We start from the raw sequence: 19,776 nt of genomic DNA on the forward strand, positions 1-19,776 counted from the left end.
GCTAGCCGGATAGAGGGCGGGGATCGAAGGGGCAGCGCCCGTTAGAAATTTTTCAGATCCAATCCGAAATTTCCTTCATGGATCTCTATTCCGATTTGATCAATCGCATTGATCTCATGAATCGTATCCGGATTTACGTTTCACTGTCTACTCCGACGGCGAAAATCCGACCGGTAGGAGTATGTTGTGTCACGACCTTCAACATCATTGCGTCCGGATTTACGTTTCACTGTATACTCCGATGGCAGAAATCCGACCGGTAGGAGTATGTTGTGTCACGACCATCAGCATCACGATTAGAATCGAATATCCATGATCCCCGAGTATAATCGATCAATCGATTGAGTACAAAACCGATCTAACACTTAGATCGACCACCAAGATAGCAATAGATCACATCTACTACTAACCGCATAACACTTATGCACGTAATCTGAATCCAAAATAGACATCATCGGCTCTGATACCACTGTTGGGGAACGTGGTAGGCTACGCTAGCACAAAATAAAAATTCTACCGATTCCGCCTGGATCAATGCTGTAGATAATGGATCACGAGATCACCACTAGACGCGCAGACCCATAGCGGAAGTAGAGTCGATGATGCGTGTCGATGCCGAGTAGTCATTCGACCTGCTCCTCCTCGCCGATCCCACGAGCAGTTCGTCCAAGCGCCACAGGTGCAGCGCCTCCGAGGTATCCACACGTACAGGGAGGAACTCCGTGCGGTGGACTGCTAGATCCGATCACAAGGTTTTGGGCGTGGAGGTGTGACGGCCGAGTATAACTCGCATCTGGACTGGTGTAACCCTAGCCGGGTTGGTCTCCTCCACTTATATAGACGTGCCTAGTGGGCTCAACACTTGAGGCCCGTTAGGAGTCTAAGCCCGATACGAGTTGGATCCGATCCAACTCGATCCCCACCCCTTAAGCATGTGACCTTCAGGTTCGCGGTCAGTCGGACACGATTACGAGCTCGGACTGCGGGCCCAAGTAACACCTTACTCGTCCACTGGCACTGACTTAAGTCGATAGTTGGTAGTGGAGCCTAGCAGCACGTGCCAACCCCGAGTGACCACAAGGTATATTGATGAACCATACAATGTGTCATATGCAACATTTCTTTTGCCTCACGATATGTGTGTCGAGCTCAAGGCGAGTGCTTGTCATCCTTGTGGATAGCTCGACTCTCTTCTCGTTCCTGTGGTACAGATTCCCGAACGGGTTAACACTTAACTCAAGTCGCATGGCCATGCTTTTGGAATCTGATCACTCGAGAGGGCCCAGAGATATCTCTCCGAATAGGAGGGGCAAATCCCATCTTGATCAACCATGACTCGCAGCATGCTTCTCAGCAAACTCGAAAGCTGCTTTTATAACCACCCAGTTACGGAGTAGCGTTTGGCAACTCCTAAGTAGGCCGATTCACATCCCAAGCTCATGCGACGACCTCAGGTCTAGGACTGGTATATATATCGTACTTGAGATTAACAAATGATAATCATCTCGTTGTGTCTCAGTGCGGGTTTGTCCGACTCAACAATCTCATTGTCGAGTCCATGCTATCTGTCGGCAACACCTTGCCCTATGACTTGTGGAACATAGTCATCATACTGATTCACATTGTTAGTATAGGTTATGTGTCCGCATAACCTCAATGAACAGGGAACATTAGAACAATATCATAGAATACATAGTCTCACAAACAAATCACGTATTTATTGATACATACTAGTGATGATGTTCAAGAACAATAACAATAACTCATGAATACATAAGAAATAACATCATCACATGATTGCCTCTAGAGCATATCTCCAACAGTGCGGCTCGAGTCAGATTAGTCGGCGGCGGTGGAGGCAGCCAGGAGGGAGGCGGAGTACCAAGAAGACCTCACCTGTATGAACTATATGAACTTTATTTTGTATGAACTGCATGAACTCGGATGAGAGATGTCTATGTATGTTTGTCAAAAGTTAGGATTCCGAATTCCGCCAAGTTTGAATCGACTGAGTTTGGTAACTGCTAGAGTTGCTCATGGCACGGAGTACCGCGGAGTACATATTTTTTGGCTTTTGGAAAAATCGAAAATCTTAATCCAGCGAACGCCCACCCTACTTGTCAGGATTGGGATTTGGGATTTGTGGAGAGGACTCGGCGCGCGCACCCTTTGCTGCCCTCTTCCTCTCCCGCCACCGGCCGCCCGGTCACCCGGAGATGGCGACGGCCACCGCCTCCACGCCGCTCCGCCCGCTGCCGTCGCCTCCATCCCCGCCTCGGCTTGCGGTTGGCGCCTTTTTCATCCCGCTCCTCTTTTCTTCCGCTCCCCCAGCGAACTCGACGCTTCTCTGACCGTCCGCCACCTTCCTTTAATCGACTCTCTCTCCTGGCTAGGGTTCGCTGCGTCGGTGGTGTTGGGGGATCCCTGTGCATTCCCATCGGAGAGCTTTCCATGCGCATCGGCGGAGGCGGTTCGTGCTGTGCGCTTGCGCTCTCTCCTCTTTAGTTTTATTTGTTTGTCTACTGGATGCTTCTCTTTTTTTTTTCTTGCGGAACTACTGGATGCTTCTCGGCTTGTAGCAACGGCATTTCTCTGTATTGGGTTTCTAATTAGGAAAATACATGGTTCTTTCTGCAGTTTCATTTATCTGATTAGCCGATATTTTCATGGGATTGGGGAGATATATCAGACATGAGTTGGGGACATTGATTCGATTTGTAGTGGTAATAGCACTGTTTATGTTTATCTGAAAATCAGCACTGAATGTGAGTTAGGGAGGTTCAGTAGATGCAGAGTACAGCACTAAACACGTCAGGCATAGTATTTATGCTAGTGATGCAAACTTCTGAGTTCTGATTGTTGTATACTTGTATATTAGTATTTTCATCTTATGTTTAGTAGTAGTAAGCTTTGATATTACCACATACATGGCAGAGTCATTATGTGCGTTTTCTTTCAAACTCTTTAGTTTATTTATGGGAATATTTGTGACAGTCAAATTGCATTGTTCGTTAAGAACTTATGATTTCATTAAAACAGGAGCGCTTTGTTATGCGCAGCCATCAAAGGTCCTGAAGAATCCTTCAAGAAGACCATTGAAGTGGATAGGCTGATTGATATGCTAAGGGACGCAAATCCAAGGGAGGTAAGCTTGCATGATGTATATCTTTCTTGTCAGAACAAGCTACATTTTTGTTCTACACTTCAGTGTTAAATTCGCTTCATTCTCATTCATCAATTTCACTTGATATGTAAAAATTTGGTCAGTATCTAATTAACCTTGCTTCGAGCTTCTTCACCATGCTTATTTCAAAATGTGTAGAACCAAGCTGAGTATTGGTTGGTGACATTTCATTAGCTACTTAAACTATACAAGACGCTTGTGAGCTATTAGATTTTCCTCTAGTTTCTTTTTAGGCTATTCCTGATGCATATGAGAGCGTTCGAAGTGTGCCTAAATTTGTGGCTAGATTTTGAAATGTTGACGCATCATTGGAAATATTCTAGGTGGTTATTACTTGTTGAATCAATAGACAAAACGTTGCCTTCTTTAAAGTTATTTTTGACGTATAATATACCTCATTAAGTAACTAATGTACCCTTCTTACATGCAAACAGCTTGATGTAATAGTGGTTGAAAATATTCTGGCATTCAGCGAGGGTTTCTGGGTTCGGCTGGCTGCTAGGATTGATCTATGCAAATCGGATGATGATAAAGCATGGTTTCACATTCGAATTCCTTCTTGCTAATTGTGGATATTGCTTACTTTTATCACCATTATTCTGACTTTCGGTTTGCTGCCTCTTGTTTTTCAGAAAGATTACGAAGAATTGGCTGAAAATATCATGAACATAGTTGACCGTGTCGTCCACAAGACTGACGTAAGACCCATGTCCTATCATGCATAACCCCTCGTTTTAGTACTGCTGTCTACAACCACAACTTGATGTGAAGTCCTAAAACTTGGTACTTTCATTGTGGTTACCACGTGTGCCTTTCATGCTGCTAATTTTATTTTTATTTTTCAGGAGAAGATTGAGCAGTCAACTGATGTTCTGAAGGCAATTATTAGTCCTGTTATGCAAGAAGGAGAAGATGTGATGTGGCCACCAAGAGACCCAGAGGCCCTAAAATTGATGGAGATGGTAAGCACATGTCTAGTTGTATAGTGCATTTGCGCCTGCTTATGATTTTGGTCGACTTTGGGGATACATTCCAATAGTTGCTTATCAGAACTGTGCCTAGACTAAATAGTATTTTTTGAAAGAACTCTATCAAGTACACCCACCAGAGTAGTCTCACATAGTCACATCTATGTATGCATTCTGCTCTGCTCATGTGAAATTTAGTATCATTATGCATTTGAAGTTGCAGTTTTGTGCACCTTGAGTCAATGGTCAACGCTGCCCATTACATGCATTTCTTCATTTTCTTGCAGTAACTCCTGAAGTTGAGACTTCTTTTCAGGAGTCATATGCACTAGTTGACCTCCACATTCTAATTGTGAAATGTGATAGGCAGTGAAAGATATAAACGCCTCTACTGCTTATATAATTTAATTTTTTAATTATGCTGTACACAAGCCTCTACTGTTACTTCCATGAAACAGATTTTTTGGGCCTCAAAGATTTAGCTCTTAAGGGCTTAAGGCACACTATTATTTCATCCAGGAATGTTGATTTTGTGCTCCATATTCTGATGTGATTTTCAAATCTCTTCTGGGTATTCCCAGGAAATATCAAATAGAGAAAAAGAAGGACAGCTAGATGAGAGTTTTCTGTCAGAAGTTAATGCTCAGTTGAGGCAAGTAAGTGTTATTTATTGCTTGCTAGGTTTGAGTTGTCATATCTGATTATAACCCTAGATGGCTAGATTAGTTTCGTGATATTGTTCATACTTGTTTTTAGGCTAAAGAAGATGGTGATAAGCCAGGGCTTCAAGCCATGCTGCAAAAGGTATTGCAACTATATGCTTGCAACTTTCTCCAAAAGCGCAGTTATGCTTATAAAGGTATTTTTTTTGTTCGTGATAATTCAATTAGGTTATCCAGCTGCAGATGTTGAGAAATAACTACATCTTTAGTTGATTTTTTAGTGTCTGTTAACTTTCTCAGGGGGAGAGGTTGTAGTGCCTGAAAAGTTTCTTGAATCGATAATACAGGGTAGGATATGCATTTCACCCAAAGAGATTGATTATTTTGTGTGCACTAGTAATCTGCTTTGATATATTGAGTTTGTATCACGCAGCTCCTGAAAATGACTGGAACAAACTGCTGCTTGACGGACTTACAGTTGGAAAGGGGGATGTTTCGCCTGAAGAACTTTACACTGTTACGAAGAAGAGAATTGAGAGAATCTTAATTCGCACAGTAAGATCCATAACCTTCCGCGTTCTATAGACAGCAACTATCTTAACTTGTCAGTGCCTTGTCCTGAGCATTCCCTTGTGCAATTCTCCCTCTGTTTTACAGGAAGGAGGTTCTTATCAGCAACGTGTACTTGTTGAATATATAAAAGAGATACAGGCCAGAGCAGAGGAGATTGTGAATCGGCTTCAAGGACCAGCTATCTAACATTATGGTAGTGTTGTAACTTGTCGATCGGTTTTATAGTAGTGCTGTAACTTCTGATTCCATTGCGTTCAATAGATTGGGAAGATTGGATTCTATCTTTAGCTGAAGTATTTCCAGAATGCTTTGTGGCAATAAAAATTCATTGTGGGGTTCCTGAATGGGCATGGAGGGATCATCTGTAATCGGAGATTTCAATGCTTGGTACTCCCTCGGTTCCATAATTCTTGCACTTCCTTTAGTCATTCTCGAAATATTACAATATTGGCAATTCACTGTTGCAGCACATAACTCCTGGAAGCACAAGTGTGATACTAAATGCAGCCAAACTGCATGCATAACAGAGCACGCACACGCACTCTCGAGGGTTGGTGCCCCGATGAACCTAGCTTGGTCCAAAATATCTATCTAAAATATCTGCAAAAAGGTTCAGCAAAAGCGTGATATTTTTCAGGGAGAAGCTCTGATATTGCTGACATGTTTTTCCCTGAACGGGTGCAGTCAACAAACCAGCCGTGGAAGCTTCAAGGGAGAAAGAGACGAAGGTTCATACGACTCGGAAAGAATAAGGGAGGCGGAGTTCGTTCCGCGAGTCTAAAGGAGCGAAAACCTCCATATCAATCACCCACTCGATCGTGAAACGGTGCAAGTTAACGCTTCCGCGTCATGCATGTAAATACACGGAACGATGTTGAGTAAGTATACTTTGTTCGCCGGTAAGTTCGTGGCCATTTCTCCCCGTTCCTGCACATGCCTTCTGCCACAGATAACAGATTGGCAGTTAAGCACAAGACACACCAGACAATCAGCTATAGTCAGTCACTCACGCAAAGCAAAAAAGTTACACATGGCCGGAAAAGAACACAACTCAAACACACAGGCGCTCTTGTCACCTAGCTTCCCGAAACGGCGTGCGCGCGGGGGGCCTCGCTCTTGTCTCCGGCCGCTAGCTAGCTAGCTCACTCCCCCCGCCCCGCACGCATTGCCAAAGGAAAGGAGCAGCGCCTGCCTTCCAGGTTGGACGCCAAGGCGCAAGACGCCGAGAGCCCCGCGCGAACGGACGATGGAGCATTGGAGCCAGCTGCTTGTCGGACGAAATTAACCGTGGTGCAAGGCACGCATGGAGAACCGGACACCGCCGCCCCGAGGCGTGCGGGCCACGCACCCCGGCTTTGGCCTTCCCAGCGTGGGCGTGGCAACGGCCGAGGGCGCGCGCCGCGGCTATATATGACCCGCCATTGCCGCTCTCTCCGTCTCGCCACCGCCTTCCGTGGGAGCGAGGTTCCCTTCTTGGATCGGATCCATTCCAGAGTGTAACGAACGCCGGTCGTGTTAATTGGTTGGGGATCGACAGAGAGTAGTTCGTTCGGTTCCCTATCTATCTATCTATCTAAGATCGAGGATGACGCCTGCTAGCATGGTTGCCGTGCCCAAGATCTGCCCAGGGTCGTCTTCGCTGGCGTTCGCGCCGTTCGGCGGGGAGCGGAGGAGGAAGCAGCCCCGGCTCTGCGTCTCCGCGGCCGCGGCGGGCGGCGGTGGCATGGAGGAGCCGTCGATGGCCGCGGTACCGGCGTCGCTGCGCGCGATCCAGGCCAGGAGGAAGCAGCAGCAGCAGCAGGCGGGGGTGCCGCGGGCGGCGGGGAGCGCGGCCGGGTGCGCGGTGGCGGCCCTGGCGGCGGCCGTGGAGGCGGTGCAGGGTGCGGCGGCGGCAGGGGGCGCGTCCGGCGCCGGGGACGCCGTGGCGTGGGTCTTCCGCAAGGTGCACTTCGTCGAGTCGCCCGATCTCGCCGTCGGGCTGCTCGGCCTCGTCGCGTCCTGCCTCGGCACGGCCGTCGAGATGGAGATGGAGCGGATCAGGGCGTCCAAGGAGGCTGAAGCCGAGGCCCGCAAGACAGAGGAACCTCACGAAGAGGAGCGAGACGCGGAGGAGGATGACGTCGATGATGACGCACCGCAGCTGGTGGGGCTGGACGTGGAGAAGGAGCTGTGGGCGAGGATCGGCATCCAGCACGGCGGCGACGACGACGACATGCTCCCGCTGGCCGGCATGGACGAGCAGGAAGCCATCGACGCTGCCCACGCCGAGCGCCGGAAGGCGGCTTACGAGCGGATCATCGCCACCGCCGAAGCCAACTCCCTCATCCTCTCCAACTACGCCCAGCTCCTCTACGAGTTCGACAAAGATCACGACAGGTATTTACGTACGCGGATACATTGCCATGATCTTAAACCTTGCATGATTCGCATGCACAAGTCAAAAGTCGATGCGTGTCCTTAACTATCGTCTCGAATTCTTGATCGACCTCGGCGGCGATCAACTGCAGGGCGGAGGACTACTTCAAGCGGGCGGTGGCCATCGAGCCGCCGGACGGCGAGGCGATGCGGAGGTACGCCGTGTTCCTGTGGCAGGCCCGGGGCGACCTCGCAGGCGCGGAGGACATGTTCACCAGCGCCATCGACGAGGAGCCGGACAGCACCCACCACCGGAGCAGCTACGCCTGGTTCCTCTGGATGACCGGCGGCGTCGAGACCTGCGTCATCGACTCCTCCGGCTCCGGCAGCAACGACCCCGAATGAAAAAAACAAACTCAACAAACACAGGGCCGCTTCTCGAACCAAAGACCAAGACCGACCTCGTCGGCAGGGCATGTACGTGCCCCGGCGATGGCCCCGGCCGGCCATTTTAGATGGTGCATATAGGTATATATTGCGCACCGTCTCCATAAGTAGCATCGGCATCGGCCCTTGTAGGGGCCAGTTTATACTAGGGTGCGCGTGCCTGCACTGCATGGCAGGAGCTGCCAACCTTAATTACCCGGTCCGGTCAGGAGGAGGGGCAAATAATGTTGTCAAGCAAGCGCACATAGTACATTAGGTCAGTACTGCCTGTGTGGATTGGAATAAAGCAAGCAAGCATGCATCGCCGGTGATGGCATGCTGTTGCTAAACTGTGAACAATATCTCTGTAAGAAAAATCTGGGAAGCATAAGGTTCTCCCATTTGTGTATACTGGCACAAATTAATAAAGAGCAATTGTGGTATATATTGTTGTATATATTTACGGCATACAGAGAGTTGTACATACACACTGAAAGGGGGGAAAGGGCAGATGTTGTTATCCTGGTGCTCTATAGACAGATCCGACTCCGTTATTGTTATCCGTAATGATGCTGATGCTGACATAAACGGCTAAGATGTGGTGGGGAATTGGGAACTCTGCTGAATCACCTGCAACCCAGATCTAATCTTGCATCCTCGTTGATGCTCATGTTTCTGCATAGCTTCTGAAGGTCAATGTAGCCGATGATTGTGTCCTCGAACACGACGTCCTTCATGTTAGCATCGTCAAAGGTTGATCCTGACAACACGGTGTTCTTGAAGATTGCACCTTCCAGGTCGGCCTTCCCGAAATTGGCACGGTCTATCACTGCATTCGTGAAATCTGTGCCTAAAAGCATTTGAAAGGGAAGTGTTTGTCATTATGTTCATACTGCAGCATGATCAGCGCGATGGTATATCTGAACTGAAACGGTCAGCATTCAGAAGCATCAAGCAATTGCAGCAATGCAGTGTGACGAATAACAAAATTATTTTATCTGTGAGGCTCTTTATCTGCTTATACACAACAAGGTAGCCATGATCAATGTAATGGTACATCTGAAAGGGTAGTATTTAGAAGCAGTGCAACAATGAAGTGTGGTAAAGATCTGAATAAGGTGTATAGTTCGGTTACCTTTGAAACTTGCACCAACAGCATAGGCTTTGGACATGACAACTTCTGTCAAGTCAGCACCATCAAACTTTGCGTCCGACATCAAGGCGGCAGATAGAGTCTTGCCTTTCAGATTATTTTTCTCATTGGTGTAATCACAGAACCGGAGATCAAGCACCTTGTCATACACTCCATTTGCCTGACCAATCGTGTTCCCAACGAATGCAACCTCGCATCTGTTTGGATCTGTTGATAGTGGAGGCAACCTCTAACAACCAAAGCAAATAGGGAATAATGTTATCTCAGAAATGTTTTTTCCGAGAAACTATCTCACAAAAGTTTAAAAATATGGAGAAAAGGAAGATAAGGTCGGACGCCGGAATGCAGTTTCCAGGAATAATAGTATAAGTGCCAACTTACATATTCAGATTATACTTGTAGTATGTAAAATGATGAGCACATTGTCCTTCACTAAGAAATGGCAGTGATTCCTAGATGAAATGCGGTTTCGCAAAAATCAAACACTAGAAGAAATAGCGTACGTTTATAGTGATAACTGGCACGCTTTAATCAGTTGATCTGATTATTGGGTACAACAAGATAATGATGCCTACAACGGATGGTGTTTCTAGATGCATACGCAACCCTGAATTAGATATATTGCATATCCAGGGTTGCTCGCTACAAAATAAGTGTCTTAGTTTTGAACTAAGCCTAGTTTGATCCTAGTTCAAAACTGCGACACTTATTTTGGATCGGAGGTAGTATATATAATCAATAACATAATTCTAGCTTTACATTGATTGGGGGTCTTGCCCTATAGAGAATGAAGTATCAATGAAATTGCTGTAGTCCCATTCACATCATATTCCTATAGAAATTTAACATTGACTCTTTAAGCTTAATTGATATCACCATTTTCATTTTACAAATCAGTGCTAATTCATCATCAAAGTATATCAGAATTCTGAAACCAATCTACCAACCAAAATCCAGGTCATCTCCAACAGTTGTTCCAGATTAACAATAAAACTCAGCATTTTTATTTTTATATATTTAGGAAGCAAATATTTGCTAATGGCTAAATTTCCTGCTAATGAATTCGAGCAGAAGTTAAGGTCAATTGAGATTCATCCTACCTAACTTCATAAGGGGTAACATATGACATGGAATAAAATCCAATCCGAAATTAAGCGACTTCCCCTCACTTGCCACCAAATCCTCGCAAAATGCGACGTCCGAGTCTATGGGCGCTAACGATCATTGGATTCCAATTCCATAAATTTCCATTTCAATTAAGTAGGACAGACGAAAAAATACACTGGCTTAGTTTACTAGTTCTCCGAAGCTGCAGCAGCAGCGGCCGCAGCAGCCTGTTTCATCTTCTTGGAAAACTCGACCAACCTATCGACATCCGGCAAGGCTGCCTTGGCCACATCAAACTCACTGAAGCGCTCAATCCAAGCGGCCAGGAGCGGGGTCTTGATGGGGTCAAAGATTTTAGCACCAGACATCACTTCGGTCGCCTTGAGCCACGACAGCAGGCTCCCGAGCGAGACGTCGATGAGCCCCATGCTGTCGCCGCCGAAGAATAATCCCTCTCCTTTGGAGCAGTCCCTCAGGGCTCCCTCCAGCGTCTCCACAGCCCCGAGCGTCTTCTTAATTCCCTCGGTTTTTTCCTCCTCCGTCTTGCCCCTCATCGACTGCACCCACGGAACCACGAGTTGCACACGCGCACACAACTTCAGTGACCACCGTATTCAGTTTCTAAATGCTCGGATCGGGAAAAAGAAAGAAACAAATTGTGAAACCTTGTCGTCAATGTAGGTGGCCCAAAAGCGGGCGACTGCACGGTCGTGGGGTTCGGTGGGGAGGAGGGAGGGGCCGGTGCCGGAGAACGCCTCGTCGATGTACTGCAAGATGATGTGTGATTCACAGATAGGCTTGCCGTTGTGGATGAGCACGGGCACCTTCTTTTGCACCGGGTTGGATGCGAGGAGGAGCTCGCTCTTGTTGCGGAGGTCCTCCTCGACATACTCGAAGCTCAGGCCCTTCAAGGCGAGGGCAATCTTCACTCTGGTGACGAATGGACTTGCCCATGCGCCGAGCAGCTTCAAGTCGTCTCCTCCGGCCATTATCTCCTGCTAGATTTGTGTACAAAGGCTGAGACTACTTTAGCTTGTGTTTCGTTGGGTGCTTGGTGGATCAGGATCAGAGGGAATTAATGGCATGTATGTATGGTGTATCGACATGGGTTGGCACGAATCAATCGATGTGTCACCAATGATGCTTAGAAACTGGGAGCAAGCATGCAAGATGGATGTGCCCAACTTGGAGAAGAAGGCTAGGAGTGAAGTAGTGAACGGACATGTGACAAGATATATGGGCCTATCAGTTTGAATAGCTTGGTCAATGCTATCTTTGACTATTATATTAAGAGCCCAGGAAGGTAGAAACAATTGTTACACGTACGGTGTATGGTGGCATGGTGCATTGGGTCACAAGACTGCAGACTAGTAAAAAAACAGGAACCGCGGGGAGCTGACAGCCCCCGGGCTTTTTCTGTAAGAAGAACTTCTCACGCAAGTCCTGAAAATCCCCGAACCTCGTCCCACCACAGCAGCATCGCAACTCTAACACAACCAGACTGCAGACTACTAGTAACGTAGAGGTGATGCACTAGTGCTAGTGCGTGAAGCCGTGAAGTACTTGAAATTATATGATTTTGTTGAATGATAATTTCTTAGTTTTCTCTCGACAAGTTTAGGCCCTCTTTGGATCATAGGAATTTTAGAGAGAAAATAGAGGATTCTAATCCTAAGGAGAAGAAAAAAAATCCTATATGTGGCCATTGGATCATAGGATTGTATAAAAAAGAATCATAAGATAGGATTTTTTTTTCTTTCAACTTTTTGAGAAATCAGAGCGTGAGGTCTAACCTCATGGAAAATTTCCTTTGACAATTCCAATATGTCCCTCCCTATATCTCTCCTCTTTTAATCCAAATTAAGTACCCCTGATCTTAAAATTCCTGTGTAGCATCCAAACATCTCTTTCAATTAATTCTTGCGTTTTTTCTTCATGTGGTATTCAACTTGTAGGCATTTCAATCTTATATTTTTCCTATTCCTGTTCTTTTGGATTCCAGAGAACCACTTAACTGCAGGGATTTCCTAGTTTATACACATTTAGGGAGGAAGCAAAGTTTGCTAATGGCTAAATTTGGTTGTCGGTGCGGGAAGTACATTTCGTGCTAAAGAATTCAAGCAAAAGTTAAGGCCAATCGAGATCCATCCTAACTAACTTCATAAGGGGTAACATATGACAAGGATTTAAATCCCATCCGAAATTAAGCGATTTCCCCTGACCTGCCAGGCTGCCACCAAATCCTCGCAAAAATGCGATGTCAGTCTCTAGGTGCGCTAACGATCGTGGGATTCCAATTCCATAAATTTCAATTTCTTTCTAAATTAAGCAAAGGCAGACGAAATAATACACCGGCCTCGATACGCTCGACAATGCGATCAGAATCGCGCGATGCCCGCGCATGGGCGCGACGGAGGAAAAACCACTAACCTGGCCGGCGGCGATCGCCGTGGAGGGCGTGGACGCGACGGCCCAGGCAGCGAGCAAGCCGCACGCGAACCCTCCCGCCGCCTTGGTCCCGGTCCGCCCAGCGTCAGCCGAGCACGTTACGCGGCACCCCCACCTCGTCTGCTGCTGCTGCAGTGGGCGGAGAGCAGAGCCAGCCCGTGGCGCGCCCGGCGAGGCGAGGCAGGACGAGACCATGTCAATGCGGTGCCTCGCTGCGCCGGTTGGGAGAGGAGAGGGGAGGGGAGTGGCTGTGTACGGGTACGTGTGCGGCGCGCGCGGCGAGGGGAAGAAGGGGAGGGGAGGGAGATAGGATCGTGTTATCCATCGCCCATCGGCGGCTTATCCCTCTTCTTCCGGTTTCGGCTCTCGTCCGCATGACGACCACGGGACCCACGTGAGCCGGTGAATGGAGTTTGAGTGAGTGCGCACGTGTCATGCTTTGACCGACCGTGCAAGCCTAATTTTGGATGGAGTGGATTAAGGGTCTTCTTTTTTGTCTCCTCCTCTTTTACATTCGACTTGATCGATCGTTTTCTGTTCGCTCTGTAAATTAACGTTTGACCAGCTATAAATAGTTTGTTATTTCGCTGGATTTGTCGTAATCCCGTTTTTCATTTTTTTTTATCATTTTCGTGTTTGACTAACCAACTTTTTCCTATTTCCATGTGTATTTTTCCATAGCAGATTATAAAACAAGTGCAGCTCATCACAATTCAACAATGTCAAACTGAGCCTAAATATCCATGCCGTTGCAGTTGCTACGGATAAAAGTAATTATTCCTACTCCCTCTAATACATATTATTTGTCAAAATATTATATGTATGTAGACGCTTCTTAAACATAGATACATCTATATTTGGACAAGTTTGAGACAACTAATATGGATCGGAGAACAGGGATACTATATTTGTACGTGTTGCACTGGATTTAACATGTCAAGCCATTATTCATGTGCTCCATGACATGCTCTCGGCTTCATTTACATTTATTCACAAATATGTTGTTGGCTTTATAAATAAATCATATGTGCAAAGGCTCGTAAAGTAACCAACGTATACCTACAACTAACTGTTAGAATTTGGACCTTACTAGTTCAGAGTGAGTGAGATCAATATATAAGGAATGTTGATATTCACCTAGTAGCAAGGTGCGCAAGGGGAAATACCCACGCGTGCTCCTCCTCCTCCTCCTCCTCCTCCTTCGCTCGTCGCGTTCCTCCTCCGCTCGCCTCGTCCCGACGCGACGCGACACGCGCGCCGCCTCGTTTCATGAATCGATTTCGAGTTGTACCTGCGTGACTATAATTGAGCCGCCCCATCCCTCGATTTGCACCATATCAAACCGATTTAGGGTTTTGCATGTCTCTCACTTTAATTTTGCGCTGTCATCGTAGTCTACTCCATCCCGAGTGTCAGCGTGCACCAATGAACGGGAGAGCAGGTCTCTGGAACCTTTCGTCTTTGTGATGCTGTACAGGAGAGGCCGAATAAGGTTTTTCGAAAGCGGTCCGCGTGACTGCTCGCTTCCCTGCAACCACGGGTCATCTACCTCCTCGAGCCGGCAGGTGCGTGATTCGTCGCCGCCTTCTTCGTCAGCAACTTCGTCAAGCGAACACAACAACACCGGCTTCCTCTACACCGCAACAATACGTAATCTGTGATCCGATCTATTGTTTAATGATGATTTGCGAGTTCACGTTGCTGTTGATTGTGCCGTTGAATACTTCTAGTATATTCGAGATGCATGTGCTAGTTGTTACTGTCATCATGATTTATATTCTGGAATTACTCGTTAGATTGTTATTCTCGAAATTGTTTAATTTTCCAAGACTAACTCGACTTCCAGATCTCAAGCATCTGGTGAGGGAAACACCAAATGCATAACATTAAGGATAGGGAATGAGGTTTTATCACTATTTGTAGCCCTGCATTCGTCACTCCTTGCAGCTGCAGCATCTATTGGCTGTGCGACCGGCGACACCACCTTGTCAGCTCCACCGTCTATCCCCTGCAACTCTTTCTAGTGTTTGGAGTCTGGAGATGTGATCGGGTGCTTGCACAAGGATGCCAAATCATTACTGTTCAGCAATAAAAGATGAAGGTGGGGTTGTTATTTACTAATGTATGCAACATTGGTGCATAATCTGAACAAAGAGAAAACCAGTCTCAAAATCCAACATTGGCTCGCATAGCACAGAATTAAATGCATCCATGATTTTTGGCTCTATTTGTGAAATTGCAACAATGTCTTCTCCAAGAGCAGGTTATTAATTGTCATGCATGCTTTATTTGATACTTCCTCCTTCAACAAAAGATGTCTCAAATTTGTCAAAATTTGGATGTATCTAGACATGACTTAATGTATAGATGCATTCAAATTTGTCAAATTGGAACATCCTTTGTTGGACGGAGGGAGTACAAAAGTTCAAATTAACATACCTACGGCATGAAAGAACCAAATGTGCTCAATTGCTCTGTTGCATGTACATAGAAACTGAATCTAGCTGTCTGGATGTAGAGAAAGGACAGTTCATACAAGTCCAGAAGTATGCCCCTTCTCTGTTTTGTTGATTGCATTTCTTAATTTTGTTTCTCTGATTTGTGGTCTCCTCGAATGTAAAACTAGCGAAAGGATAAGATTGTTGAATTAGAGTAGTAGATAAGGGAGGATAAATGGCAGTTGGAGAAGGCTGGAACAAATAACTTTGTGCTGAGTAATAATAAAGTGACAAACTTTATTTAAGTTTGCTTGATCAATTTGACATGTGAGAATAGTATGAATCTTGTAGGCATCTATGCTTCTGGAAAATTGTTTGATGTAGCTCAAATTACCTCCTTCCTCGCAACTTGCGAAGGCACAAACGGTTTCAAATGGGGGAGGATTTGGTTTGGTCACCATTTGTAATGTGCAGTCATAATTCACCGACGGCATTATGCAGGTTTCTCAATGGTACAAGCGTGGTTTCTCTCATAATCTCACATTTGTGGTTTGGTCATCAAACTTCATCGAGCCATTCCATCGTTGCTGGCTTTCAGATTTTTTTTCGTTCTCTAATATCATCAAATCGGTACCTTTTATCCGTGGGAAAAATCAGTACATTGTTAACTTTACAATAACTTTCTACTATTATGTATTTCTGTTGCCAATCTCTTACGTCGAAACATTAGTTCAGAAAAAATCTCACATATTTGCCTTTACGAGATACCAAGTTGGAGTAAGTTCAAGTGCTTAAGGTACTACAGCATACACTCCCAATATATGATTGTGATGTGCTTCCATATTTCCTGAGATGTCCTGTTGCCATGCTGTAAGCTTACCCACTATGTTTCCTTTGGTGGCATTTCAGTTTTATCGGAGCAACCTTTGCAAATTAGATGTTGCCGTCCTCCGGTGTTGGTATGCGCTTTTTCGGAGCTGGTGGCCTAGCATATTTCGAATACTGGCCATAACACACGTTGGCCCTTCCTGGAACGCAATAAAGATTAAAAGACAATAAAAAAAAGTAAAGGTGATCTAGCAACTGTCTTTTATCTATATGTACCTTCTGTATGGGTGCTTGTTCCTTCAACATAATCAAGAGGAGATGATTTATGTGAACGAACGTGCTGACTTGTTATCATTCTGTTCTAATAACGCAATAGATATTTATCTATTTAAAAAAAAACTACTCGCTCCGATCCAAAATAAGTGTCGCGGTCCAAACGAATGCTTTTTTTTTTAATCGAACGTGACTCGTGTCTCCGTGCCGACTTAGTTTACTAGTTCTCCGAAGCTGCAGCTGCAGCTGCCGCGGCAGCCATTGCCAGCATGTTGGAGAACTCGAGCACCCTTTCGACCTCCGGCAAAGCTGCCTTGGCAAGCTCGCTGAAGCGCTCCATCCACGCGGCCAGGAGCGGGGTCTTGACGGGGTCAAAGTACTTGGTACCGGATATCACCTCCGCGGCCTTAAGCCAGGAGAGAAGGCTCCCCAGCAAGACGTCGACGAGCCCCACGCTGCCGCCGCCGAAGAATAATCCCTCCCCTTTGGAGCAGTCCCTCAGGGCTCCCTCCAGAGTCTCCATCGCCGCGAACGTCTGCTTAATCCCCTCGGCTTTGTCCTCCTCCGTCTTGCCCCTAATCGACTGCACGAACTGAGCCACGACCTGCACCACGCCGAACTTAGCTTCTAAAATGCTCGAAACGGGAAGAGGAAAGAGAAATTTGTTAAACCTGCTCGTGAATGTAGGCGGCCCAGAAGCGGGCGACGGCGCGGTGGTGGGGATCAGCCGGGAGGAGGGAGGGGCCGGTGCCGGAGAACGCCTCGTCGATGTACTCCAAAATGACGAGTGACTCGCAGATAGGCTTGCCGTTGTGGATGAGCACGGGCACCTTCTTGTGCACAGGGTTGGACACGAGGAGGAGCTCGCTCTTGCTGCGGAGGTCCTCCTCGACATCCTCGAAGCTCAGGCCCTTGAAGGCGAGGGCAAGCTTCACTCTGGTGACGAATGGGCTTGGCATGCGCCGAGCAGCTTCAAGTCGTCTCCTCCGGCCGTAATCTCCTGCTAGATTTGTGTAGGAAGGCTGAGATTACTTTAGCTTTATGTTTCGTTGGGTGTTTGGTGGATTAGGATCAGAGGGAATTAATGGCATGTATATGTGGTGTGCGGACATGGATTGGAACGCTATGATGCTTGGAAACTGGGAGTATGCATGGGAGTGAAGTAGGGAACGGACATGCCACATGCGACTACAAATATGGGCTATCAGTTTGAATAGCTTGGTCAATGCTATCTTTGACTATTACTCCATTTTAGGCCAAAATATTAGGTGAAAACCACACTTCCTTTGCAAATTTCATAAAAAAACATGTTTATAAGTTCTAAAAATCTCTTACAAAAATAGTCGCAAAAAAACTTAAAAAAATAAAGTATATTAGAGGCATGATGTTTTACGACCGTGCAAAATTTCAAGCCATAACTCAATTGCATTTGGAAGAAACAAAAAAGAGAAATATGCAAATGAATAGCGGCACAGAAGCCTCGGCGCGACTCTATGACAGTTGCCGCGAAATCAATGTTAATCCCTAATTTTGCATTAAATTTTTTCATTATATAACATATAGGTTTAGATATGACTCTATTCTTTTGTACGTGATGGCGCGACCGCTGTTGCAGCTGGAGGATGCCACCGCGAAATAATTTAGCAAGCGAACTAAAACCTTATATACATAAAGAAAAATCATAGGATGACATTTTCCCTCCAATTTTTGAGAAACCCAAGCACGAACCTTTTGGTTTCCTTTGAAATCCCAATATATCTTCTCTCTATCTCTCTGCTCTTTTAGTCCAAATTAAGTAGCATCCAAACATCCTATTCTTGCGTTTTCGATTCCTGTGGTATTCAACATGCATGTGTTTTTGGATTCCTGTGATCCAGGGAAGCAGGATTTTTTTCTAGTGTTTATAAACTGAAGCAAAGTTTGCTAATGGCTAAGTTTGGTTGTTTAGATGCGGGAAATACATTTTCCTGCTAATGAATTCAGGCAAAAGTTAAGGTCATGAGGGGTAACATAAGACAAAAGGAGTAAAATCCCATCCGAAATTAAGCGATTTCCCCTCGCCTGCTACCAAATCCTCGCAAAAAATGCGACGTCAGAGTCTATGTGTGCTAACGATCGTCGGGTTCCAATTCCATAAATTTCCGTGTGAATTAGGCAAAGGCAGACGAAATAATACACTGGCCTCGATAAGCTGGGTTCGATGCCCGCGCATGGTGACGGGGAAAGAAACCACGAACCTGGCCGGCGGCGATCGCACGGACGGGCGCGGGCGCGGGCGCGACGGCCCTGGCAGCGAGCAAGCCGCGCGCGAACCCTCCCGCCGCCTTGGCCCTGGCCCCCAGAGCGTCAGCCGAGCACGTCACGCGGCACCCCCACCTCGTCTGCTGCTGCTGCAGTGGGCGGAGAGCAGAGCCCGCCCGCGGCGCGCCCGGCATGGCGAGGCAAGGCGAGGCCATGTCAATACGGTGCCTGCCGCGCGGTGGCCGGTGGGACCGTGGAGTACTAGTTTGCGGCGCGCGTGGCGAGGGTAGGGAGATAGGATCGTGTTATCTGTGGGGAATTTGACACTTTTAGCCCTTGCTTTGTTGGTACTGCGATCATTTGCTCCTATTTACATTGTGTCTGATCATTTGCTTCCAGCAGTTTGATAATTTTCTCTTTAACATGTCGAGCCGCGTCTAACATACAGGAGTGGTGCTTCTGCAGAAGCAGTTATGCACATAATCGTCGGGATTGAGAAGCCGGAAGCAACAACAGTAGATTGAATTGGTTTTGGGCCGGGTAGGGTGTGGAGCGCGAGAGATTAGGCTTGCAATTTAGGTGGCGATCCTACTCATTCTATAACCACCCTGTCAGGTCGTAGGTAAGTTGTCAAAACTAACTTCCGCAATAACCAGATCAATTACGTGTATACTTATCAGACACTCATTTTTCATCACCATTACTTATGGGAGAAGAACAAATTGAACTAGTAATATTCTCTATGCTCTCCTAAATCATCTGTAAGTGTACCGACTGCTGAAGAGACGTCTGATCCTTTGTTGTTAACTAACCAGATTTTCATATGGTCTGCCCTGCCAAAAACCCGATAAGAATAAATACTGCACAGTTTGGTGAGCAGGGAAACATTAGGCATTAACTGATATAAACGTTGTAATATCCTATTTGTATTTTTTTTACTTCTTTTGATATTCAGGTTTTACCATGTCAAATCCTAAAACTTGTTGTACTACTTTGATACATATACTACTCTCTCCAGTCGGAATTACTTGTCGAAATATTACATGTATCTAGACTTTTTTAAATATAGATACATTCATATTTGGACAAATTTGAGACAAGTAATATGGACCGGAGGGAG

General features: G+C 46.3%; 4 protein-coding genes and 1 pseudogene across 12 annotated transcripts; 2 read left to right on the forward strand and 3 right to left on the reverse strand.

Annotated features, from left to right (window-relative positions):
• Nucleotides 1-2,123: 2,123 nt before the first annotated feature.
• LOC100840747 lies at nucleotides 2,124-5,794 on the forward strand. 7 transcript variants are annotated; one of them, XR_002964445.1, is made up of 11 exons: nucleotides 2,124-2,285; nucleotides 2,394-2,479; nucleotides 3,040-3,145; nucleotides 3,619-3,717; nucleotides 3,817-3,882; nucleotides 4,030-4,146; nucleotides 4,734-4,804; nucleotides 4,909-5,011; nucleotides 5,115-5,162; nucleotides 5,248-5,369; nucleotides 5,472-5,794. XR_002964445.1 is itself a non-coding variant. In XM_014900108.2 (11 exons), exons 1-11 carry the CDS (start codon nucleotides 2,217-2,219, stop codon nucleotides 5,571-5,573), a joined length of 1,008 nt encoding a protein of 335 aa, XP_014755594.1. In that variant the 5' UTR covers nucleotides 2,124-2,216; the 3' UTR covers nucleotides 5,574-5,731. The 7 variants fall into 7 exon arrangements, 6 of the variants coding, with proteins under 6 accessions (XP_014755594.1, XP_014755596.1, XP_014755597.1 ...); XM_014900108.2 differs by having other exon boundaries at nucleotides 5,096-5,162; nucleotides 5,472-5,731; XM_010236575.3 differs by having other exon boundaries at nucleotides 2,125-2,285; nucleotides 4,734-4,808.
• LOC100828203 lies at nucleotides 5,635-8,700 on the forward strand. Of its 3 annotated transcripts, none has more exons than XM_024460571.1 (4): nucleotides 5,635-5,774; nucleotides 5,855-5,937; nucleotides 6,025-7,763; nucleotides 7,895-8,700. In XM_024460571.1, exons 3-4 carry the CDS (start codon nucleotides 6,973-6,975, stop codon nucleotides 8,145-8,147), a joined length of 1,044 nt encoding a protein of 347 aa, XP_024316339.1. In that variant the 5' UTR covers nucleotides 5,635-5,774; nucleotides 5,855-5,937; nucleotides 6,025-6,972; the 3' UTR covers nucleotides 8,148-8,700. The 3 variants fall into 3 exon arrangements, with proteins under 3 accessions (XP_024316339.1, XP_024316340.1, XP_003571946.1); XM_024460572.1 differs by having other exon boundaries at nucleotides 6,072-7,763; XM_003571898.3 differs by lacking the exon at nucleotides 5,855-5,937 and having other exon boundaries at nucleotides 5,638-5,774; nucleotides 6,072-7,763.
• Nucleotides 8,570-13,198, reverse strand: LOC100841350 (thylakoid lumenal 17.4 kDa protein, chloroplastic). The gene is made up of 3 exons (XM_014901050.2): nucleotides 12,859-13,198; nucleotides 9,304-9,550; nucleotides 8,570-9,018 (listed from the first exon to the last, which is right to left on the reverse strand). The coding sequence occupies exons 1-3, from the start codon at nucleotides 13,069-13,071 to the stop codon at nucleotides 8,795-8,797; spliced, it is 684 nt and encodes a 227-aa protein (XP_014756536.1). The 5' UTR covers nucleotides 13,072-13,198; the 3' UTR covers nucleotides 8,570-8,794.
• LOC106865426 (probable glutathione S-transferase GSTU6) lies at nucleotides 10,458-12,852 on the reverse strand. The gene is made up of 2 exons (XM_024460573.1): nucleotides 11,094-12,852; nucleotides 10,458-10,985 (listed from the first exon to the last, which is right to left on the reverse strand). Exons 1-2 carry the CDS (start codon nucleotides 11,415-11,417, stop codon nucleotides 10,617-10,619), a joined length of 693 nt encoding a protein of 230 aa, XP_024316341.1. The 5' UTR covers nucleotides 11,418-12,852; the 3' UTR covers nucleotides 10,458-10,616.
• Nucleotides 13,199-16,371: 3,173 nt separating the features above from the next.
• LOC100841050 lies at nucleotides 16,372-18,962 on the reverse strand (annotated as a pseudogene).
• Between the last annotated feature and the right edge of the window lie 814 nt (nucleotides 18,963-19,776).

The sequence above is a fragment of the Brachypodium distachyon genome, chromosome 3 (assembly GCF_000005505.3).
Source record: "Brachypodium distachyon strain Bd21 chromosome 3, Brachypodium_distachyon_v3.0, whole genome shotgun sequence".
Lineage (NCBI taxonomy): Eukaryota > Viridiplantae > Streptophyta > Magnoliopsida > Poales > Poaceae > Brachypodium > Brachypodium distachyon.